Below are 24,363 nucleotides of genomic sequence, written 5' to 3' on the forward strand. Positions count from 1 at the left end.
TTTCAAATAATTAATCAGAAAAAATAGTGTGAAAACAGTAAATGAACGTCATCCTTGATTGTCATTCTTAATCATCTCACACATTAAAGTTTAATATAAGCGTGGGCACATCATTTGGTCTGTGTGAGGGTTTGGGGTGGGTGGATCAAAAGGGTGATGAAGTGAGAGAAAAGCAAAAGAGAGGAAGAAACAGCGGTTCATGAGTCATCTTTTTCCATGTTACAAAGCAACTTTGCTAGCTAATACAATCAGCCACCAACTCAGTAACCACTGACTCCACACCCTAAAAAACACAAACACTCTCTGGCAATGGCAATGAGGGAAAGGGATTGTGGGAACCAGACAGCAGAAACGAGGCGGACAAATCTAAAATGACTTGACTAATGCAAAGAGATGGTGTAGTGGTGAAGACCTCCAGCCTCTGGAGACATGTTTAATCTGCTGGTCTGGAATCAGATCACCCCAGAAACTTCACACGATGCATAAAGTCTGGAAGTTCCCAAAACAAAACTTTTTCAAAGTTCCCACATAGATCATGTTTTAATGCACACATCCTTCTGGATTAAAGGTAATATCTTGGTGAAGGTTTGATTCAAGCCAAAGAGTTCTAGTCCTCAGGTCTGACTTACAAAGCGAGTTCAACGCAGTGTGACACTGTGTTACTTAGTTGCATTAAACCTAACACTGGCAATCCATGATAACCACTCTCACAAAAGTGCTTCTGAACTGTCTCTGTTTCCAATCTAGCATGTTCACATAAAATAGGCATTATATTACATCAAAAGATCAAGAGCAGCGTATATAATTTAAGATAAGAAGAGCGTCTAATCCTCATGGGAAAATTAGGTCATTAGTGAGGCGAAAAAACCAACATGATGCAGCGAGGAAAAAGAATACTATAATAATATTAAAAAAAAATCAATAGAATTGAAAATAAACTAAATAAATTAAAGATTGTACTGCTGACACTCGATATATTCTGTAGCCTGGAGTGAGTATGGGGAAAAAATATTACTACCAGTTTTGCTCTTATGTTTCATGATGAGATGCATTATTTCAGTAATGGTTTTTCTGCTGCCAATGCAGGGGGAAATGGCATTTTACTGTAAATGATTAAACATAATGGCTATAGAAAAAGAACATTTGATGAAGGTCTTTGTGACTGTAACATTGTGTACATAAGTTAGTGGTACATGTGGTTAGTGTATGTTAGGGACACACAGCAAATATGTGTCTTGTGACCTGAGATAATGATTGGAAGATGAACTGCAGAGATGTGATGGAAGTTTGCCTGTGATGGCTTTATACCTCAAAATATGCTAATGACTCAACAAATGCATGGACAGACATGGCCAGTCAACTTAGTTTGTTAACAAATCTTAACACACTCTGATAAACAAAGAAGACATTGTGCATTCATGTATAACACGTAATATAATACAGTATAACACTGTAATCAAGATCTGGCACCTGTAGTTCTCTCTCAGTCTGCTTTCTTGTCTGTACTTGTGCTTTGTTGTTCTTGTGAAATGTCACTGGTAACAGCTGAAGTACTGTTCTGTTCCAATTCAAAGTCTGCATCTAGACAAGTAGGGTCCAAATGACCGGAAGTGTTCTTGCTCCATCTGTTTTATCTGGCATACATTGGGAGCTGACTTGTGTGAACTTGGGATAGCCAAGTATCCCAGAATGCATTTTGCACCAACCAACAGCAACGGCTGAGCCAAGTAAAAGTTGTAATTTTCACTCTAGGACCGTTATTGTGTCACTTTAGTAAGTTTTAATATTTTTTCAGGTGAGAAAGTGAGCATTTAGACTTCTAATATGTCATCAATTTTTCTGAATAATGCCTGTTTGTAAATTTGCTCTGACGTTTACGGAGGTCTGAGGAGCCGCTGGCTGTAGCCTTTTTTGATATATGATATAATATATGTATATATATTATATCATATATCATAATCATATCATAATATAAAATATATATGATATAATTCCTTTTGGAAGATAAATTTTGGTCTCACAGATGAAATATTATATTTGTTGCCACCACATTAGTTTCTCTGATGGTAAAGTTAAGCTTCATGTTTTTACTGGAGAGAACAACAGTGCTGCCTCTGTAGACTTAGGGCTCCTTATATGTACAGATGCTCTGAAGTGCTTGACAAGCGTGTAATAGGCTACGCTGAACCAATTACTGATGGAAATAGAAGAATCTGCTATCTGAATATGGTCTACCTACTATCTGTTATTTGTGCAAAACTGCTCCTGAAACATATGAGTGTAAACTAGAGAAGTGAGTTGATTTGTCAGTGGGTGTGTCGTGTTTCTTTTTAACATGCTCAACAGGGAGTTAACCATGCTGCACAAAACAAAGTGAGAAAGCTTCATAGAACTGCAAAGCCAAAATGAACTAATCTTGCTTTCATAAGACAGACCCTGCCTTGATTCACGGATCTCTTTTCAAACATCTCAAACACTATCACCATGGAAACTGCTTATATTCTTTAGAAAGATGCACCAATAAACAACAAAAGATCATAAGGTGCATCCCTGCTAATCACTGTGTATACAAAGACTTGACTCTGCTTTTACTGTGTGTCTGGGATGAGACGAGGATATGATGCTTACATGTACTGACATGACTAAAACAGAATGGAAAGACTGAGTATCCCATGTAATAACAGGATATTTGTCTACATGTAGATGCATTAACACATGTGAAGAAAGGCTCAGCATACGCCCTCAGCAGAAGAGGAGAGAAAAAGAAAAGGACGAGAAGGAAGGGAGGGTGAGGAGGGAGGATAGAAAAAACAAAAAAAAGCTCAATTAAAAACCACAGATTGTGTGCCAGGGGGAAATCCCAAGATTCCTCAGACTCCAGTAAAGATTTTAGGGATCAGTGTCAACACGGAACATCCAATGAGTCTGTTACAGACGCACAGTTGTCAACACCTATTAAATATTCTGGTAGATATCATGTTTTCCTTTATCTTCTTCTTAAAGTCATGAGTGTGCTTTTCTTTAATAACAATGCAGTCAAGAGTGACAGGTAATTGATTTGACCTTTATCTATTCAAGGTTGGCTGAGCATGTTTGCTCTTTTACTGCAACACCCCGTTTACGGTTGAAACAGAACAGAGCAATGAAAACAGACAAGAGACAAACAAAAAAATAATGTTTAATAAACGAAAATATAATGGAACCAGGTTGACTCCAGCAAAGATTTTAGGGATCAGTGTCAACACCGCACATCCAATGAATCCGTTACAGACGCACGATTGTCAACACCTCACAAATATTCTGGTAAATATCATGTTTTCCTTTATCTTCGTCTTTAAGTCATGAGTGTGCTCTTCTTCTTTAATAGCAATGCAGCCAAGAGTGACAGGTAATTGATTTGACCTTTATTTATACAAGGTTGGCTGAGCATGCTTGCTCTTTTACTGCAACACCCAGTTTACAGTTGAAACAGAGCAGAACAATGAAAAAAGAAAAGAGACAAAAAAATCCAGAGGAGACATGCAAACTACTGCAATACAAATCTCTGAATCTTATTGTGCATTGAAGAAGAGTTGTCATTTCTTTGTAGCTAATTGAGAGCAATAAGCTAAACTGTATAAAACAGTGTAAATCATCCGCATAAAGATGTATTTGACAGTCAAGGATGGAAAAGACAACAAAAAACAGGAAAGCATGTAAATATATATATATATTTTAGTTAAACTTTTAATACCTCTACCACGCAAATTTTATTGCAGAAACTACATGATCTTGAAGTTACCACTGGTTTCATATTATGGATAAGCAATGCCCACAGAGAATCTACACAAAAAGGTTTGTGCTGTGTCATAATTAACACAGGAGCTCCTCAGGGCAACATTTTATCTACTGTTTTATCTTCTGTATATACCAATGAAATTATAATACACAACAAAAGCCATGGTTTATACAAATAAACTGTTGACCTGGCCTTTATTGGCCTTTTGTATGAGGCAAAGTGCCCTCAGGCTTAACTCCAGCAAAACATAATAATTGATTATTTGCTCTAAACAAGACTTTTCCACTCAGCCCATCATAATCAATGATCTGTTAGTGGAAACTGTAAACAACTTAGTAGTAGGAGTAGTAGGAATATACAAAGTTCATCGGCTCAAACAACATAATAGTTTTGTTGTAAGGTAGCAAATTTTACAAGTGGTCTCAAAGTGCTCTGTTGTGCAGTATCATGGTATGGTGACCTGAATAGTAAAAACAGGAGCACACTGGTGAGGGCTATCAATGTAACCAGTAAACTAATTAAAAAGCCACAGAACCAGTTGGTGGCTATATAGGAAGAGAGGACCAAGGCTCTGTGTATCAGAGGAACCTTCACATTCCCTGTTTTCTAGATTCAAGCTAAATGCTGGTGGGCACTACAGGAAGCCTCTGGCTATGTAAGAAGTAATTCATACCACAGGCAATTGTTCAGCTCAGTTCTTAGAGACTCATGTTGAGTTTTATTAAATTCGGTGCAATGAATTCAATTATTTGGAGCATCCCACCTGAAGACAATAGAGAATAAACCTTGTAATAAATCAACTGTGTGAAAGGCATTTAATAAATGTATGAACAAACAGGGACAACATTTTTTATTGTCTAAACTACTGACTAAATCATAAAAAACAAAGGTTAACAACTGACACACTGAGGTCTAAAAGCAAACTGATGAAGAGTGCTGCAAAGGGAATGCCTTCAGCTATTGATTAACCACTCCCGGATAAGTGACAGGAAGGACAACCGGAAATTTTGACAATAATTATCAGGGCCACATGAGCCAATTTCCATGATTTTGACTTTGTAATATATAATGGAAAGATCAATTATTTATGTACTACGCTCTGTCAGGATTAGTGCAATAGAATGAAAAGATAAGGATCCACATTGTTCTCACTTATCAGCTCTGTAACAGGAGACATTCCTTAAACACACTGCCAGCGGCAGCAACATGTCTGCTGGGAGGTGAGGAGATATCATTCTGACTTAATGCTAAACAGCCATCAGATATACTGAGACTGGAGATGAAAAGGGGGTAGCTTTGTTTGTTTTAATTTGACTGCCTTTCAGTATTCAGTAAGTGCAATTAACATGAAAGTTCAAGCAGAAATGTAGTGAATGTCAGTGTCATTGATTAGACTCACCCACATCAGATCTTTTGCCTCTTTCATTAATTTGGCATGTTTTTATACAAAGAAATCACACATGGCAGGGTTGATAGACATGGGTATTCTATGCAAAGATTACTGAGGTCAAATCATTTCTGCTCAGTTACTTGTAATTGAAGGGGTGCAATTATAAGCACATCATGTAGGTGCAAGGCTATTAAAAAAAGCACCAATAGGAAAAGAGTAACACACGCACACTCCCTCAAAAAACATTTCACTTCAAAACATTTTGCCCGAATGAAGATTAACCAACCAGGATCAAAACAGTTACTTGTAATAGCCATTTGGTACCTGCTGTCTTGCTGAATGTACTGGAAGCTATCATTGCTCTGAATGAGCTATTGGCCAGATTACAGACTGTCGGGTCGCTCTGTCTGTTTGACACCAGGTGATAATGTAGCAGAAAGTGTGGGACAGACTTCCGCTTCCAATAGGCAACATAGGCGGCCGCCAAAATTGCGCCCAGAAAAAAAAAAAGTGTTCATCAGTGAATGATCATCACAGTCAGAACATGCTAGAGCATTGATGATGATGTAACAAACCAATTTTAATATGCACTGGAACGAGCTGCGGTTAACATTCTCCCAGCATCCCTATAGAATACACTGGTGTCCTTGATATGTTTTGGTTTTAAATTATGTCATATGAAAGGTTTTACTTATTAGTCATGTATTTATTTCAAAAGAAGCTACACATTTTGAAGCTGTATTTGTATTCATGTTGGATATTATTCATTGATCTTTTGCACATATACTTTGTATGTTTCCAAACAATCTACAAATTTCTGTTCTATTTACAGTTCCATTTAAATTATATTCATACTTAAGTTCTCTATGGTCTATTTATGATTCCCTTGTGTGAGTTTTGCATGTCTTTCTTGTGTTTTTTGTTGACTTTGATATGACTCGTTTTAGTCATATATTGCAATTGCAATTAGATTTGTTTTAGTAAATACTTTAATCAACAAAAAGCATGTTTGTATCTTTAGAACCATCACTGCACATGTATTTATTTATCTATTTAATTTTTCAGGGGTTGGGGGCTGGTCCTGCAGATGGCAAACAGAGGTGTGACTGTGAGTGACACTTAATAAGATCTGGTTGAACGACAGACATAATTCACCGGCACCATAACGACAATGGTGCTCCGCTGTTGCCCTCGGTTACTGCAGGGTTGCTAACGGTAACACAGACAGAGATCCATTCTTCTGTCTCATCCCTGCAGCAAACATTTAAAGCGGCTGTACTGTGCACGCAAACATGTGCACGCTCACACACAGGCACACTCATACAAACACAGTGAAAATTAAATTACCTTAGATAGCGATCTGATCTGAGGGAGAAGTGTAATTATGAGAGTCACAACCTCAATTGTAAATGTAGCTGCATTCCAATGAGTCATTTACATAGCTGTGTCTCTCTCTCTCTCACATACACACACACAAACACACACACACACACACACTACACTGACACCTGAGGCTTATACCTGTACCTCTTGTGTCAGATATGGAAATGATACACTGTGGTTTGGCTGGGTTTGATAAAATTGCACTTAGTCTCACTTTCTCTATCCTCTACAGTCCTCCTCACCCCCTCCAGATAATTCTTTCTCTGCTTTTGACACCATTTCCCCGATTCTGTGAAGCAGTAATGGCTCATGTAAAACAGATTTTAATGCATTAATACACAAAACACTTCAAAACATCGGGTGTGGCATGTCTACAGTGGTGGAAGCAGAGTTAATATCTTTTTACGTGGGGTCGTGATAAGATGCTTCCCTCTTCTGGAGGCAATCAGCTATTACACTTCTAATTGGCTACATAAAGAGTTCAGTTTAATCAGTCTGTACAGCTGCAAAACACACGCCTTAAAACTTTAACAATCATGAATATTCCAGTACAGTCAAGCACTATGAATACATTATCACACGGCTGTATTTGTGTCGTCTCGTTTGGAGGCCATTATCAACATTCAACTACATATAACACACTGTATTGTATCTGTTTGGTATTTATCTGTACGCCAACCTGCTTTTAATGAAGAAACATTCATAGAGGAAGAAAATGGCAGATGTAAATTAGCCATGTGACATTAAGAGAGGAAGGATGGTTAGGAAGCTGCTCAGTGCAGCTGCGACTTTAAATGTCATGATACAATCTAAATGTCTTTGTATGTTTTATGTAGAGCAGATGTATCGAATTACATTTACAGTTTCTTTTTCACTGTTCTGTATGTGATGTGATGGAAAACACATACGGTGGTAAAGATGGTGAGGTTTGGCTAATGTACTTATTGTTTATTTGTAGTGTGTTGAACTATCCTACTTCCAGTACTATCCTTCTTCCAGTCATATGTCTTGCACTGATCCTTTAAAGGATATAGCTGGCAATTTTCTACATTTTTCTTATGGTCAACAAATCTCATGTGCAGAGCCAAACCAACAATGAATTGATTCTACTTACAATAAGAAATAATATACATATATATTTTATTGACTCTGCACATGAAAATCGCCATCCATAGCCTTTAATCAGTTTAACTCAAATATGGGCTTATTTGACTATATATGGTTTTTTATTTTGCTGCGAGGTAAATAAAAGCATTGTAACTCCCACGTCAAGTAATTTTGAAGGGTGTTGTCCTAACAACTTTATCTGATTGTGTACTTTGTGATGACCCATTGCTGTCTCTGTATATTTAAGCATGTGTGTGTAGGTGGATTGGCCGGGAGCGATCGGAGCACAGTCTCTACTGCCAGTCAGGCTCTGCCGTTGCCTCAATGTGTATATGCAGCTGTGCTGAGAGCAAGTTTTTAAGGATACTTATTGTACATACATGTATTTTGACACTTTGTTATGTGAGATATGTGTTGTAAACAGCTTGTATTTTTATAGTGTATCTGCTCTCTTCAAATGGGTGGACTGCCTTTTTCTTCTGTAAACATTTTATCCTGTTTATTTGTATGCAGGAAGAAATGTTTATTTGGCTTGCATTTAATGTAGACTAGTTTGGTAAATTTTTGAAATGTTTCTTTAATTTGTTGTTTTGGCCTGAGTTTACCCTATTGATATATTTCTGCATGATCCTATTTAAGATGCCATTAAGCATAAAATGTAAAAATAATAATAAAATGCTTCATCTACATTGTTGCGAGGCTTGATTTGAGGACTGCCGGGGAAATGACTCCCACACCTCCTGTGTTGTGACTCTTATTCCTCTAGACATGGGTGTAACTATCCTCATCTTTATGCTAGCTCGTAACCTTGAAAATAGACAAGCTAATAATCTGCTCTCCTCTCTCATCCCCTCTCAGACTTTCACATCAATCTGTCTGTCTGCCGTTTTCTCGCACTTTCTCTCACTACACACACTCACAAAACACAGACATTTGTAAGTGAAGTGGGTCAGAGGGCGGAGGAGATGAATGGAGGTCTGAATAGAAGGATGGGGAGATGAATGGATGGCTGAATAAATGAATGAATGGGTGGATGGATGGATGGAAGAGAGAAGAAGATGTAAAGAGGTCAGAGAGGCACAGGCTGGCTGCTCTCCAACACAGGCCACTAGCCCTCTAAGCAAAACTTTACCCTGCAACAAACTTGACAGATGATGACAGTCAGGATTACTGAATATTTTACTTCTTGTCTTGTTCACAAATCTCACCTTACTGACCTGTCACAGACTAAATTAATTATTTATTATTTCTGATTCAGGATATTTTTTTCCAAACTGATTAATTATGTGCTGAGCTAAAATGGCTTGAATTTAAAAGGTAAACGAAATTAACATTGTAATTATATTACCTATTTCAGTTACGGACAAATAATTAAAATAATTGTTTTAGATGCATCTTACTCTTTCTCCCCTGCAGTATTATCAGATGAGATGTGGCTTAGTTGTTAGAAGAAAGGTGAGAAGGTAAGAGCAGGTGATTTGTTAGGGATTATCATTGGGAAACTTTTATCATGGGGATTTTATCGAATGAGACCAGTGACACATTGTTCACTCTTTAACCTGCATTCAGCAACCATTAAGTCAGACTTGATGACCAAAAACAGTTTTCAAATTGATCAAATTGATCAAAACAATTGATTTATTAAAACAACTGACCTACTGCTTTGAAACACCAGTCTGTACTTACATACCAAAGCTATTTTATCCAATATGCTTATTTTTTGTAAGAAACTGCATTGGCACCTGATATGTTAGCTAAATTGCAGTTTTCTTCTCTGTATTATAAAAAACCCTCTTTTGTTTGATACAAGTATTCATGTGTGTCAGTAACATCCCTACTGTGTTATTCATATTTTCCACCTCTTGAATCACAATTATGTAATGTTTTCGATGATCAGAGTTATCACTACTGCACCTAAAACACTTGAAACATGATTAACTTGGGGTTTGTGAATCCAGTATGGACATATTGTCAATGAACTCAAATAATTTTTTATTCAAATGTTTAAAAAAAAACAAACATCCCTACCGTTTTCCTGTGTTCTACCTAAATATTGAGACTTTGTGGTTGTTGGAAATGAAGGGAATAAAATGACAATGAAAACAGTTCACAAGGATTATAAAACACTGAAGCAAATATTCTTTAAATATTTGAAAGAAACTCTGATGCCTCCTTTAACGTAATACATGCCGTTTGTTCAACTGTAAATCGATGTCACATGTCACAACATTATAATATTTGTTTGTATTAGAACATATATTTCTGAGTGTTACATGCATGTTATAAAAATACTTATTAAAAATGTATCCTTTATAGCATACATGAAGGAAATAATTGATCTAAAGGAGGTCCTGCTATAGTTTTCTTAAAATAGCAGAGGCACAGAAATGGCAGAACTATTAATTAAATAAAGGTTTACTGGCCTTCATGTCAGCACTGATGGTGATAAAGCAATGTGAGTCTATGTGTGTGTGTGTGTGTGTGCGTCTGTGTGTGTATATATATGTGTGCGTGAGTCTGTGTGTGTGTTTGTGTAGGATGTCCTTGCAAGGCTTCATGGCCTGTTTCATATGGTTGATAGACCATTAATGGAAAACTTTCTCCATCACAGCAAACCATTCCCTACTGAGATGAACAGAACATAATGTGTGTGTGTATGTGTGTGTGTGTGTGTGTGTGCGTGTGTGTGTCTTTGCGTGTGTCAAGTAAAGTCAATTTTATTTGTAACCCAACATCACAAATCACAATTTGCCTCAAGGGGCTTTACAATCTGTTCAACACACCATACCCTCTACCCTTAGACCCTCGATTTGGATAAGTAAAAACTCCCCCCCAAAACATTTGAACTGAGAAAAAAATGGAAGAAACCTCAGGAAGAGCAACAGAGGGGGGGGGGGGCCGTTCAGCCAGGATGGCAATAAATGTCATGTGTGCAGAATGTCTGTGTGTTTTGGGACAGGGCTATGAGCAGTTAGATGCCAGATGAATACAATAATTCCATATTCAGCGTGGATTGAAGGGTTCATGTTAGTATTGTGTGTGTTGGACTGTGTTGTTGTGCGTGCGTGCGTGTGTATGTGTGTGTGTGTGTGTGTGTTGGTACATGCACGTGTGTTTGCCCATTTGTCTTGTTACCAGTTAAAGCTGCCAATGTAATCACCATGAGAAAGACTCTGGAAATGAACTCTCTAACCTTCACAACCCTGTCACCCCCCCCCTCCCCACCCTGGCCAACTATTAGGAGACACACACACACACACACACACACACACACACACACACACACACACACACACACACACACGCACACACACACGTCCAGGCACACTCATTATTCTCATATGCTGAATTTTGCATAATTTTGTCCCCTTTTTAATTGTAAAAATCATACTGACTAAAAATGGCACATTTTAATAAGGACACTCTAATAATGTGCTCCATTTTGTTGGAATATATGTAAATGATATAATTAATTTCTTGTATATATAATTATACTTCTCTATTCCTGTCTTTTTTCACTCTTTTGTCAGCTAGTGGAACTCAACAGTCTTCTAGTTCTTGAGAGCTTTTAAACTTGACAATCTGGCTCTGATGATTATCAGACTACATGGATGCATGGATGACTATCTGAGTGAAGCACATATTTAATGCTCATAAAGTTCCCTTTCAGATAAATACGAACGATACAAACCCACTGAATGGACTCAGTGGCAATTTTCACATTGATGTCAGATTTATCTAAAGTAACAAAAACTTGATTTGACCAATGAAGCGTAGTTGAGTTGATGTAAAAGCCATGAAAGCATGTTAACATCTTTCTCACACACTTGCTGGATTGTCATTTAGCACAGAATGGAGGCTGGGTGCTACAGTATATTGGAAATACATACTGTACCTCCTACTGTACATCAACATTGCTGCAATATACTGCAGCGTCTGGGCAACAGTGGCAGTACAGAGAGCAATGCTAATGAGAAACACTCCAGTCAGTGAGCAAGGAATGAACAATGCACCAACTTGGATTTTACATGGCCTCTTAAAGGTGCAGTGTGTAGAATTTAGTGGCATCTAGTTGAACGGACTTGGCAGAAATGCAATATAATATTTATAAGTATGTTTTCATTAGTGTATAATCACCTGAAAATAAGAATTGTTGTCTTTTTGTTACCTTAGAATGAGCCTTTATATCTACACAGGGAGCGGGTTGTCTTCCACGAGCCCACCATGTTGCACCGCTATGTTTCTACAGTAGCTCAAAACGGACAGACCTAACACTGGCTCTAGAGAGGGCTTTTCGCATTTTTTGCAAGTTTCGAGGCCACCATAGTTTCTCCTACATGCTTGGAAGGGGGGGTGGGTATTCAGTTTGTAGCAATCTGCAACCTCACTGCTATATGCCACTAAATTCTACATACTGCACCTTTAAGTGCTGCACAGGAGCTGAAATTTCAACTTGAGCCTGACCAACCTTTTTCAGAGTCCAAAGCTGATATTTTCATGTCATTCTCTCTCTTGTACATGCATTTACAGTAGTGCAGTATTTAAAGTAAACTTGTTATGTTGTTTTAGCTCTGTATCCCAGTGCACTGGGTCTGAGATAAAAAAAATGACAACAGGTTAACTGTTACTAACAAAAATTACATTCCATCTGTTGGTGTTGCATTTTCGGCATTCATCCAATGTGGAACTTTATAAGCATTATGACAGAAACAGTTGATTCAATCGCGTCCATCCAGAACCACATACTGTGTCAGGGGTACTGCTCTACATCTATGATTAAGTAATGCATGTAATGCAAAATACACACACCTCTCTACGACATCTTGGCCACTCCAACATGTGTGCTGCTCAACCTCCATCTCACTTTCACAAAGCATCTCTGGTAGCTCTGAGAAAAACCACTGGTACCGCTGGATGGAGCCCTCAAACTCCCTGAAAGAGAGACAGAAAAACATCCTTGGTTTTGTTTTCTCAGTCACTTTTAGTCAATGACTATATTCTTCAGGAAGAATGACAATTAAAACTGTATTATTCAGTGTTCAATTCAATTATTCAACTATCATGAACTATCATCATTTGCATTGACTCATTTTCACAGATGTTTCCAAAGATTGTTCAATATATAACCAGTCCAGGAAAAAAGAACTCTGGTGTTAACAACACTGTGTTTTCTTTTTAGGGCTAATGAACAAACACAGTAGAGTAAATCACCATTGTAAAAACCATGAGCACATACCAAACATGATTAGATTTCTGTAATTTCAATACTTAATACTCATTTGATGATTCATGGAGATGAATTTACCTTGACAGTTTTTTCAGGCTGCGACTCTTGTCGCCTCTGGAACCTTTCAGAGGGAAGGACCTGGTGGGATACAAACGTTTAAGTACAAACACAGTCACAAACACACAGAAAAAAATGCTTAATTTAATTTTCTTCTGCTAAGACTGAAGGTCAAAAGAACCTCTAGTCAATCTCCCTGTTCACTGATATAATCCACCTACTGTGGCTCAATACTAACCCTAACTTTCCCCAAATATTCTCACCTTTGTCAAGAACATACTTTACACACATGTATGTGACTCACCTCCGGGATTGCGGCTGCAGAAGTTGATGTGCAGCAGGGCCCGCTGAGGGTGGTGAAGTCACGGATGACCTCTCTGAGGTTGCTGATGTCACAGATGTTGGAACATGCGAGGTGGTGGGATGTGTACTCATCATCATGGGACCAGCAGCCTGGGGTCCACACACCTTCTCTACCTGAGGAGGAGACAGAGTGGAGGGTAATGACTGGAGGACTGATGATGTTCCTGCTTTTGGTTTGTTCTGAAATACCCCTACTGTCAGATGAGCTCAATACCCTTTCATGGTGACTACTCATGTTGAAAATGTGCTCATTTTAACTGATTTTAAGATGGATGTTATTTAACACTATTAAATATATAAACGTGGTGTTGTATATAACTTGGGGTAGCAGAAGCTAGATGTTTAACCCTTCAGCTATCTCAACTTCCCTGTGTTTTGCAACTGACTCAGGCTGTTGGGAGGTGAATCCTGTCGGGTCAACCTTTTATAGCTGGAAGTTTATTGGTTGTTGTGATCACTGTGGCAAGTCAAAGGCAACTAGACTCTCTGGCTTGTTCCTTTTAGATATAATAACTGGATCATCATTTTCATACACATAGCACTAAATTGAGTATTTAGTATTTCATAAAATGACACAAAAATTAGTTCACATAACATAATTGCATTTCAATCTAAACTACCATGAAGTTCAAACTATGCAGGTAGAATGATGAAACTGGATTTGTGTTGTGTACTATCTGCAAAGTAAAAACAGTTCTTCTTTTTTGTGCTGTAAAGCAGTGTTCGTTAATGCGGCCAAAGAGGCCAAATTCCCCTCAAAACCACCCAACACAGTGGAGCACAACACAAAATCCATAGCAGAGGCCAGTAGCTTTAGGTTTTCTCCACGGTGATCTTATTTGTTTACAGAAATTACTGCTATATCAAAAGGTGTGTTGTAATTATCTGCTTCCCCTGAAATGCTGCACATAGCACATACAAACTGTCAAAGGGTTCAATGTTAGCTTTCGGTGGTATGTCTGATGAATGAAAAGCTTGATCAAACATTTAATGAAGTGGTATGTTCTTATTAGCCGCAATTATCAGTGCGATTATGCTTGTGTGTGTTTGTTTACTTCTCAGGAATCTACTCTACTAAGTCCACAGTGTTCTCTCAAAGGTTGGACGGCTACTCTATTTCTTCCTCCAACAGTGTGTGCATGCATGCATGTGTTTGTGTGTCGTCTGTTTGTCCAGAGATTAGCCACAGAAACTTTCTCATCACTCAGAACCAAGCTGCATTCTGGGTATTGGTTGTCCCGCCAACCAGAGCCTTTGTCTGGCGCTGGATCTGTATTCACACTCACATACATACACATTAACGCACACACACACAGACTGAGGGGAACCCCAGATTCTCTAAAGAATGAGTCTGTTTTTAGACCATCTAGGTACAAGGCTTTTGTGAGGAGATCCAACTGCCAAGCTGAAAGAAACCCACGGCCTTCCTCAGTCTGTGTCCAAAATTCAAATGACTTTATTATTGGGGTATATGAGTAAGGATGGTTTAACAATCTGTTACTGATCCTAATTTAATTTTGAACACTGGTGTATTTAGTTAATTGAGCATTTAAACCGTTTTCATAATGTTTAGGGGACTGGAATCAACTCCAAAACTGCAAACCTTCGTTCATGTAGTGTTTAACAAACAACTTCTATAGATTTTCTCCACAATAATACCATACATCTCTTCACACATCTGCCCTGTCTGCAGTCCATCTTCCCCACCATCCTTTCATCCCCTCTCCTTACTGTGGCAGTGATGCGTGGCCCGTGCAGCTGAGCGTGCAGTATGGCGTCATTCACATGGTTTCGGACCGCCAACAGAGCGAGCTCCATGCTGTTGTGGTTGCTGCTGGTTGCTAAAGTAGCGGATAACCGTTGAAGCAATACCACCAAACTCTCCCAAGGGGCGCCAAGTTCTGATACACCAACCTAAATCAAAGAATGGACAGAGGAAAATGAGAAATGGATCGGAGGATTGGAGGGAGAGAGAAATGTGCAGGGGGTGACCGTTGATGAAATAAGGAAAAGGAAAGGGAAGTTGAGGACAAGAGCAAGTACAGGTTTTAATGTCACGTTTTGAAGAACATTTTGGCACACCTGAAATAAAAGACTGCATTTAAATTATGAGTGTGTGACTTTACCCCTTTTTCTTTAATGTCACGTTTTCCAAAAGTTGGAAAATTAGCTTAAATGTGCTGCTGTATATGGCATATGTGAAGATCAATCTATCAATGCAAGACTGATTGTGACACCTTGCTTTCCTTAGAAAAACAAATTAATAGGTGGATGGAAATAAGACATATTGAGCATCTATCTCATGACAACAGTAGTGTGATATCCCTGTAACAGAGCTAGTACTTGTAAAAATGAGGACCGCATTTCATTTGCTTCCTGTTACAGAGAGGCTGCTGCTACTGTACTTGTCCTCCTGGCTCTCTTTGGCTTCGCTGTATGTGTTTTTCTTTTCTCATTCGCTTTACTGAAGAGGATAAACATAATGGGAGTTGTTTTTTAGTTGCATCACACTTTCTTCGCTTCCAAGAAACTCTCAAGCAGGATGAGCAGTGGCATTTTCCAGTTTTGTGCTATAAAGAAGTCTTTCTGTTGTGGGCGCCGTTAAAGCTGTCCAGCAAGTTTCGAAGCAGTCCAGTAAAATGCAGTGAAGACGCTGCCAATTCTCTTGGCAATTCTCATGTTAGTTGTCAGCCGCAAAATTAATGTGGAAATAATTTATAGGAGTTAAAATGCTATGAATGACTGATTCAGCAGTACAAGCAATGGAAGCATTACTACAACTTTGTTACTTGCTTCTTCCCAGACAGAGGGAGACAAATACTCTGAAGCCTGTGATGCATCTAAAATAGTGTCAGCTACAGTACACGCACACACACGCACGCACATACACACACACACACACACACACACAATGTGAAAAGAAAACTTTTACTCATCTCCAAACACTAAATCTGGAAGGAGATTACAAGTAATTTAGAAGAGCAAAACACTATTGCAGTGAGATCTCTAAACATATTTACTTTTGAAGTGACAGGAGGTTTAAATTATGAGCATGCTTATTTGCCTCCTTGCCAAAAGGGAAGATCAATATCAATATCATGTCTGCTAGTTCAACATTAAGATGGAATCAGGAGACAATCACCTTAGACTGAAAGCAGAGGGAAACAGCTAACCTGGCTCTCTCTAAATTCATATATCCACCGCTCAACACCTGTAATTAACATACTGTATCTTGTTTTTTTTAATTATATTTAATTAATTTTTTTTGGCTTGTATCAGGAATTAAGTGCTGTAACTATTTTTTGACAAACAACAGTTTATCAATCTGCCCAGTATGTCTGTGCAGCATCTCTGCTGGTTGCCTGGAAACCACAAGGCGATGCCAAGAAACAGTTACAGCAAACTCCCAGTAAAACCACAAGTTGAAGTTTGAAACATTTCTGTTTGTGTGCAGATGAAACAAATGAGATGCAATATTTTAATTTATAAAATTTGGACCTGCTATTAGTTGAATTTGTTTTACTTTGGACAGAACCAGGCTAGCTGTTTCCCTCTGCTTCCAGTCTTTATGCTAAGCTAAGCTAATCGCCTCCTGCCTCTAGCAGTATCGATCTACTCCTCTTGCTCTCAATAGGAAAGCAAACATTTAAACTATTCCTTTATATATAAAGTTTCTACACGCACACTTGCTAGGCATCTTCCAATGAAAAGTATACAGAATCCAATACTGTAGTTTATCGGAATCAGTACGGATAACATCAATATAATTCAAACATATTAAAAAACAGTAATAAACAAATATTTAAAGACTTACCAGACATCCTCTCATAATGTTAACACACAGTCCGGTACAGGGCCGTATCAGTGTCAGCCCTCTGCAGTGGGAACAGTACTGCATCCTGACTAAGCCCCGCCCACACTCCCTGGATAACGACGCCTTCTCTGTCGCATTCACAACCTCTCCAGCCAGTCTGAGCAGTCGGCTCAGTGCTCGGCCCGCCCCGAGTGCACGGGACAGGCTGCTGACCAGGAGGCGGGGATGGGGTCCGAAGGGACTGACATCCTGCCGCGTCATCCGCAAGCAGTCGTCATGATTAGCGGAGGGGGAGGAATAGGATTGAGGTGACGTGTGGCCGATCCCGGGGTTGAGAAGGCGGCGGTAGACCAATGGGAAGAGATCGTTGTAGAAACGACGTACAGTGTTGTCCAATGAGGAATCAGAGTCTCCAGAAAGATGGCATTTGATGTCGCTGAACAGCTGAAGCACAAGGGGGCGACACTCTGATGCCAGACTGGAGTAGGCGCTGTCGAACAGGGTGCTGGTCAGATTAGATGTAAAGGACACAAGCGACTCAAACGTCTCTGTAGAGAGAAAGAAGACAGAGAGAAAGAGAAAGAAAAAAAAATTATATACTTTTGATATTGCCATGTACACTAGTGCCAAAGATCCATTATAACTATAACTAAACTGTTTATTAACAAAATCACTGTTCACAAAGTTAGCTACCTTAGTATCACGTTCCCCTGGGTTTATACTTGGCTAATCCAAAATCATCCATTTGGAAAATCAGGGCCTTGCATATTGAATTTTAGTTTTTATGTTTCTTGTCTGAATTATTCTCAGTACATAGATGAGTGTACAACCACACTAGCAGTTCTGTGAAGCTGTGCTTTGGCGCACTGGTGTTTTGAACAAAATGTCAGCGTGCTAACATCCCAACAACATACTGATGTTTAGCAGGTATGATGTTTACCATCTTCACCATGATTGATTAGTTTGTTAGCATGCAAACATTTGCTAATTAGCACAAAGTACAAGGATTAGTGTTAATTAAGTCACCTTGATCGTAATCGTTCTCCACACCCTGTCAGTACAGACAGTGCAAGAAGTCTATCATCAGACTGTTCACAAATCCTGTAAATTGTGGCTCAGGCATGATCTCTCTCTATTTATCCTCCCAACACACAAATAAGTCTCAGTGCCGAGTAATAACATGACTGACAGTAAGAAAGAGACACAGAAAGAGAGTGAGAGAGAGAGAAGCAGGAAGAAAGTGGGCAAGCATAAAAACCTAATAGAAACCAAAAGATTATTTCCTCTATATTTCCTTGTGGTTACTAAAAAATACAGACAGACTCTCAGCAGCACTCAGATTACGGCCTCACACAGACTTCACATACTATTACTGAATGCTGAAAGGTCGTGATGACAGAATGGTTACCTCACTTAATGATAACCTACTTTAATTAGACACTAGTATATTGTTGTTGGAGGCATGACAGGGAGTGATGAGGAAAAATGCAGCACAGACTGTGCCAAATTCCATGTAATTACTACAAAAATATCCTCTAATTATTTTTCAGATTTTTTTACTGAATCATTGCCCAGCGGCAAATGTTCAAAGGCCTGGTACTGGTCTGCAGGAACCTCTGACATATGTTACATATATGATCATATATGAAGCAAACGTATATAGTCTCTCTGAGCAGCAAATATACAGTGTATTATGTATCTCATAAACAGTGTATCCATATTTTTCAATTTTGAATTGCAGCATAACTGACACACTTACTGTATGTCATACGCATATATAAAATGCAGCATTTCCATATCCATGCATATATTAGTTTTCCTTGTAACATGTGTGTCTCACTAACCTTGAACTGACTTTATCCTGCTGCTTACGAGCCAGAATAGCTCACAACTTAATTCATCCTGGAGCTCATTTTCACTACCCTGTTATCTATAGTCAGGTGATAATGAGAGGCCCAATCTCATGATCCACTGTGTTTCCTGTGTCCAACAGGGTCTAATAAAGTGGACCGTATGCCTGTTGGTGTGTGTGTGTGTGTGTGTGTGTGTGTGTGTCTATGTTTGAAACCTGCCAACTATAAAGGGTGATGTCAATCTGGTGGCATCCTGACACACACACAGACAACTGGGTGAGAGAAACCTATTTATCTGTGACTTTCAGCGAGTCACTCTGTCAGTCAACACACGTTTGCATGTGTATACGTGTGTGTGTGTGCCCGAATAGCTTTGGATTTCACTATCACAGCTGCAGCCACCTGACTCTCCAAGTGACAGCAATTTATTAGGCTACTTATTAAATAACTCACAAATGTACTAGATAAATATGATTACATAAGCAACATTTTAGCAGATGGGGTATACAAAAGCATGCACATGCCTCTTGTGAAAGATCTTCTGTGGAGTTTACACAGCAACAACATGAGTTTTTGTTTTGATTCTGTACATTCATACCCATTTTAACCTGAGTAGATGAGATAAAATTAAATGAAGCAACACTAGATGCATCAAAAAAAACCAAAAACAACCTGTAAGCAGCAGAGGCAGCGCTCACTCGCCTGAAGTACTGAGTGAGAGCGTCTCACTTTTATGTGTTTGCATACCCATGTCCTGGCAGTAGCCACTCAAATACAAACAGCATTGAGTGACATGGCAAAGACTACTCCGGGGTCATGTGATTATCTCTTCAGCCTCTGTGATTGGATGACAGCTGCAACGTGGAGGAGAGGGCACAGGGGTCTTTAACCGTGCCAGGAGAAACACACGCAAGCCCGCGGACACACATACACACACATACACCAAAGTAATCCACAGGGTGTAAATAGAGCCTGACTACAACCGCTCTGGGCATGTCTCAGTTACTCTAGTGGGTTATAATCAGTGTGCTTAGGAGAGGGGATCCTTTGAGATTCAGCTCAGCTGTTGAAGAACAACAGGGTCATTCAAAATTCATTTCATTCATTAAAGAGTAAAGAAATTCTGTGGTTTAAAGCTGTATTAACTGTATTAAAAACCTGACATATTATATCACCTATAAAAGTTGTTATGGTTAATGCGGTAAATTAATAAGCTTTGTCTTTATTTACACATCCAGCAGACACAGAACAACATTAACTTTCGTTTGGAGGTGTGTTTCTGGCCACCTGATGAATGTAAGTCTAATGATCACTCTTTATTGAGCTCTGTTTTCTTCTCTCCTAAGAAAAATATGTCGCTATTTAGCAGCTAAATGCTCCACTTTCCTTATAAGCTAATTGCTAACCTCAACTGTTTCGTGCAGGGCAGGTAGTGTATAGTCAATTTATAAGAGGTTTAAAAAAAAATGCGCTAAAACTAAAACAAAAAGCTACAAGAGGCTAAAAAGCTCATGTACAGCTATGGGTTTGGTTGACAATCCTTAATGAGAGACCCCTTTCATACCACATGTAGTCATTTTATTCATTGTTAGCATAAAACATATAGATTAGTGGAGCTTTAACCTTAATAGAATTCAAGTACATACAACATATTCTAAACTTGTCTCCTCCTACTTGCTGCAGTTTTGGCCTTGTTCAGCCCTCCTTTGTGTATGGGTGTTTTCCATTAATTTTACCCATGGTTGGTTTAGCTGTCTGTGGGGCATAAATAGCAGCTGAAACTGAGCCTGAGTGCATTCAGATGTAGCAGACAAGGGATAGAGAGACAGAAAAAAAAGGAAACAGAGAGGTACATGTTTGCCATGTCTGTCTGCCGGGTTTCATCAACTCTACCCCTCTCATAGTGTGTGCACTACACACACACACACAAACATACATACACACATTCATGCACACACATAAGCTGTATCTCACACACACACACATGCTCACACAGACTGGTGAATAGCGTTGAGAGACAAGTGGACAAGCAGAGTATTCTTCCTCCTATTCAAAGCAGGCCGTTAGAGACCGGCTGTTGCCCACGGCAACAACACTTTGCTGCGGATATGCACTGAATGTAAACATTCTCCATCCCTCGCTCTCTCATTGGTCAAGAACAAAACCTGATTATCGCAGCGACAGAGACAGACAGACAGAGAAAGAGAGCAGAGAGTTGTAACAAAGTTTTCCGCTGCTCCCTCTGAGAGTTTTCTCTCTCAAAGACTCAATCGAACATCAGTTGTTTGTTTGGCTAGCCACTGTGGCGCCTCACAAAATAAACTGGCCTCACACCACCACCCTGACACAAACTAGCTATTTCATGATGAACACACAAAGTAAGAATGACAGGGGGGCTACAAGCACTTGACAGAACTGTTAAAACACCAAAATCATCAATGCAGTGGAAGTCGCATTTAGATTCTTGAATCGCCAAAAGACGCTATTAGTGTCAATCATCAGTACAGCTGAAACAGAGGGCTCAAATTAGGACAACAAATAAAGATGATTTTTCATCATCAATTTACCTATTTATCATTTTACCAAAAATTTAGTCTGCAAAATGTCAGAAAAGTTTACAATTTACAATGATATAAGAGAAAAGGCACAAATCATTATATTTCAGAATATGAGTCTGAAGAATTTGCCTAAAAATGACTAATTAATAATGAATTGATGAGTTCAGCACTAGCTCAAATAAGAAATCAATATAATATATATCAGCCCTCCTGACACCTATTTGTAGATTGCTCTGAATCAGCGCCTTAATTCCACAGGACACATTTTAAAATTTCCTAAGCAAATGCAAAATGTTTTTCCAACTATCCAATACGCTTTCCTCTTCAATAAAGCATTTATTGTTTTCTGAACACCTTTTCCGTTTCTCCCTCACCTTGGTAGGCCTTGGTGTGTCCAGTGATCAGATACTTGAGTTCGAAGCTGTAGGATCGCATCTTCTGCTGCGTCTCACTGCGAACAGCCGCCATGTAACTGTCCTCCATCTTACTGGTACAGCAACTGGGCCCGGGGTGGACACACACTCGCAGAGACTCATCTGAGAGATGGAGAGGACATGAGAATGTTAGTTATGTACAGTTATAGAGACGTTAAATCTCACCCAACACAGAATGGTGGGTCTGTTTAGGTTTTCCATTAACCTTTACCCTAGAGCTGCGACGATTAGTTTTTTGTCATTTTTCAAGAAAAAATACTAAAACTCTGGTTTGATGTGAATGTTTTCTGGTTTCTTTCGTCTTCTATGATTGTAAACGGAATATCTTTGGGTTATGGACTGGTGGTGGAGACAAAAGAAGACATTTGAGGATGTCACCTTGGGCTGTGGGAAACAGTGACTGACATGTTTCACCATTATCTGATATTTTAAAGACTAAATTGATTAATTAAAATAATCAACAGACTAACCGATAATGAAAATAATCGTTAGTGGTAGCCCTACTTTACACCGACTATAACTGGTTAATATTTTTCAGGCTTACTCAACCGTTACAAGTGCCACCAAGTTCCTCGTTATTAATAGAAAAACTGACATATCTGACATTTTTTATATGATAAAAATTTTTGCAATTTTTTTCACTTTGGGCTCATCAATGGGTAATAACAGCTACAGATTTGTTTCTAAAGGTTGTTGCGAGGTTTTCAAACTCTTTTCTGACATGTTATTACTAACTAACCAACAAGAATACATAAGCATTTCGTGCAACACGGCCTTGTGACTTCACAAAAATAATTTTAAAATGAGCCTGTTGGGACCCGACATGATGACATGCACAGTAGGCGACACTTCACCACTCACACCAAAGTGTGTGTGTGTGTGTAGAGCGGTCTGACTTTGGTAGACTGCTGTAAGCCAAGCTGTCAAGCAGCTGACTGAGATCAAGGGAGAGAGAGGGATGAGAGGAATGGACCGTTCACCTACGTCTGACCTGACACACACATACACAACCACACGTACACAACCACACACACAAACACAGACCAATCAACGTTGGGCTATTCATATTAGCGCTGGCTGACAATGGAATACATAGCTGGGATGGTTACTATTTATTGATAATGGTATGTTGCATTCCCCGTTTGCAATTAGGACAACAGGTTGTTTGGAAGCTGCACAGCCAGGCTGGAAAAAACTCTAAAACTAACTCACGTAGCATGATTCAGCAACATGTGTGACTTCTTTTTTTGTTTCAAAAATATTCATTAAGGTCTAGTTTGATCCCCCCCCAAAAAAATCTTACCCACAATGTCCACTTACTGGAAATTTTCCCAGCCTTCATGGCTTTCATCAAGCAATTTTCATGGAATTAGCTCCATTGTTATCACGTGATGTATGAATGGAATTTCAGTCACATTATAACAGATGGACGTACAGTATACAGGGGGGAGATTGAGAAACTGATCTCCGGTCCAGGCTGAAAGCTGCGGAGAATTTTCTTTAAGTGGCTTTTGTGCTAAAAAGTTTCCATTTACGAGCTCGATAATGAACACCTAAAGCTCAAACTATTCATAACCTAATTTCAGAGGATAGTTTAGGTGAAATTTGACAACATTTCCAGAACATCCACCTCATTTTTTCAGTTTAACAATGAGAAGGAAACACTAATAACAAGGCCAGGCAGTGGTGCGTTTGTCCAAAGGCGGTGTTTGTGTGGATGTCTCAGTCAAGAGAGAAAGCAGCCGATTATCTATTGTGCAGCCTGCTTAAAATGACACCTTTCTCAAGCTAATTCATCCGTGGCCATGCCAGATCACTGAAGGCCAGAGCAAAAGACTCTGATGTGCAGGGATGTTGAGCAAAGATTGTGCAAAGACGATAACCAGAATTAATGCAAAACGCTAAAGCCACTACCGTAACAATTAATAACGATCACCGGTATACAACACACTATGAAACCCTGCAGTAATAACAGTAACATTATAGTAAATATCACAGTTTCTTATGTCTTATTTGGAAAAACTGCAAAACAACATCTAAGTGTCATCGACCAAAAGCAAAATCCCATGATGGAAAGTTATATGAGAGCTATCTACTGATATCTGGCAGAAATTGCCTTCTGTCTACTGATCAGCCAAGATGACTAACATCTGATTCTTCAGCATTTTACAAACTGAATAATAATCACAAAGAGACCATTCATTCTAAGTCAGAATGATGAGAAAAGATCTGTATCATCTTCTTCGCCGTCCAGGGAAATCTGCAATCACTGCCAACTAAATGAATCATGAGTCTCACCTTTCTGTGTTTTCTTTTTTGGATGCAATTTCATACAGCGATTCAGAACCTGGCTGCGCACATAAAATCAAGTGACACTTACATTTAGAAAACAGCATCTT

General features: G+C 39.0%; 1 protein-coding gene across 3 annotated transcripts in view; it reads right to left on the reverse strand.

Annotated features, from left to right (window-relative positions):
• LOC121900512 (glypican-5-like) overlaps positions 1–24,363 on the reverse strand; it is a 58,509-nt gene that overhangs the window by 32,289 nt on the left and 1,857 nt on the right. For all 3 annotated transcript variants that reach the window (XM_042416926.1, XM_042416925.1, XM_042416924.1), the window contains 6 exons: positions 21,905–22,066; positions 17,120–17,667; positions 15,037–15,219; positions 13,247–13,419; positions 12,964–13,023; positions 12,468–12,590 (listed from right to left, as the gene is read on the reverse strand). In XM_042416926.1, coding sequence (XP_042272860.1) covers positions 12,468–12,590; positions 12,964–13,023; positions 13,247–13,419; positions 15,037–15,219; positions 17,120–17,667; positions 21,905–22,066 — 1,249 coding nt within the window. The remainder of the gene's footprint in view (positions 1–12,467; positions 12,591–12,963; positions 13,024–13,246; positions 13,420–15,036; positions 15,220–17,119; positions 17,668–21,904; positions 22,067–24,363) is intronic.

This window comes from Thunnus maccoyii, chromosome 7, assembly GCF_910596095.1.
Source record: "Thunnus maccoyii chromosome 7, fThuMac1.1, whole genome shotgun sequence".
Lineage (NCBI taxonomy): Eukaryota > Metazoa > Chordata > Actinopteri > Scombriformes > Scombridae > Thunnus > Thunnus maccoyii.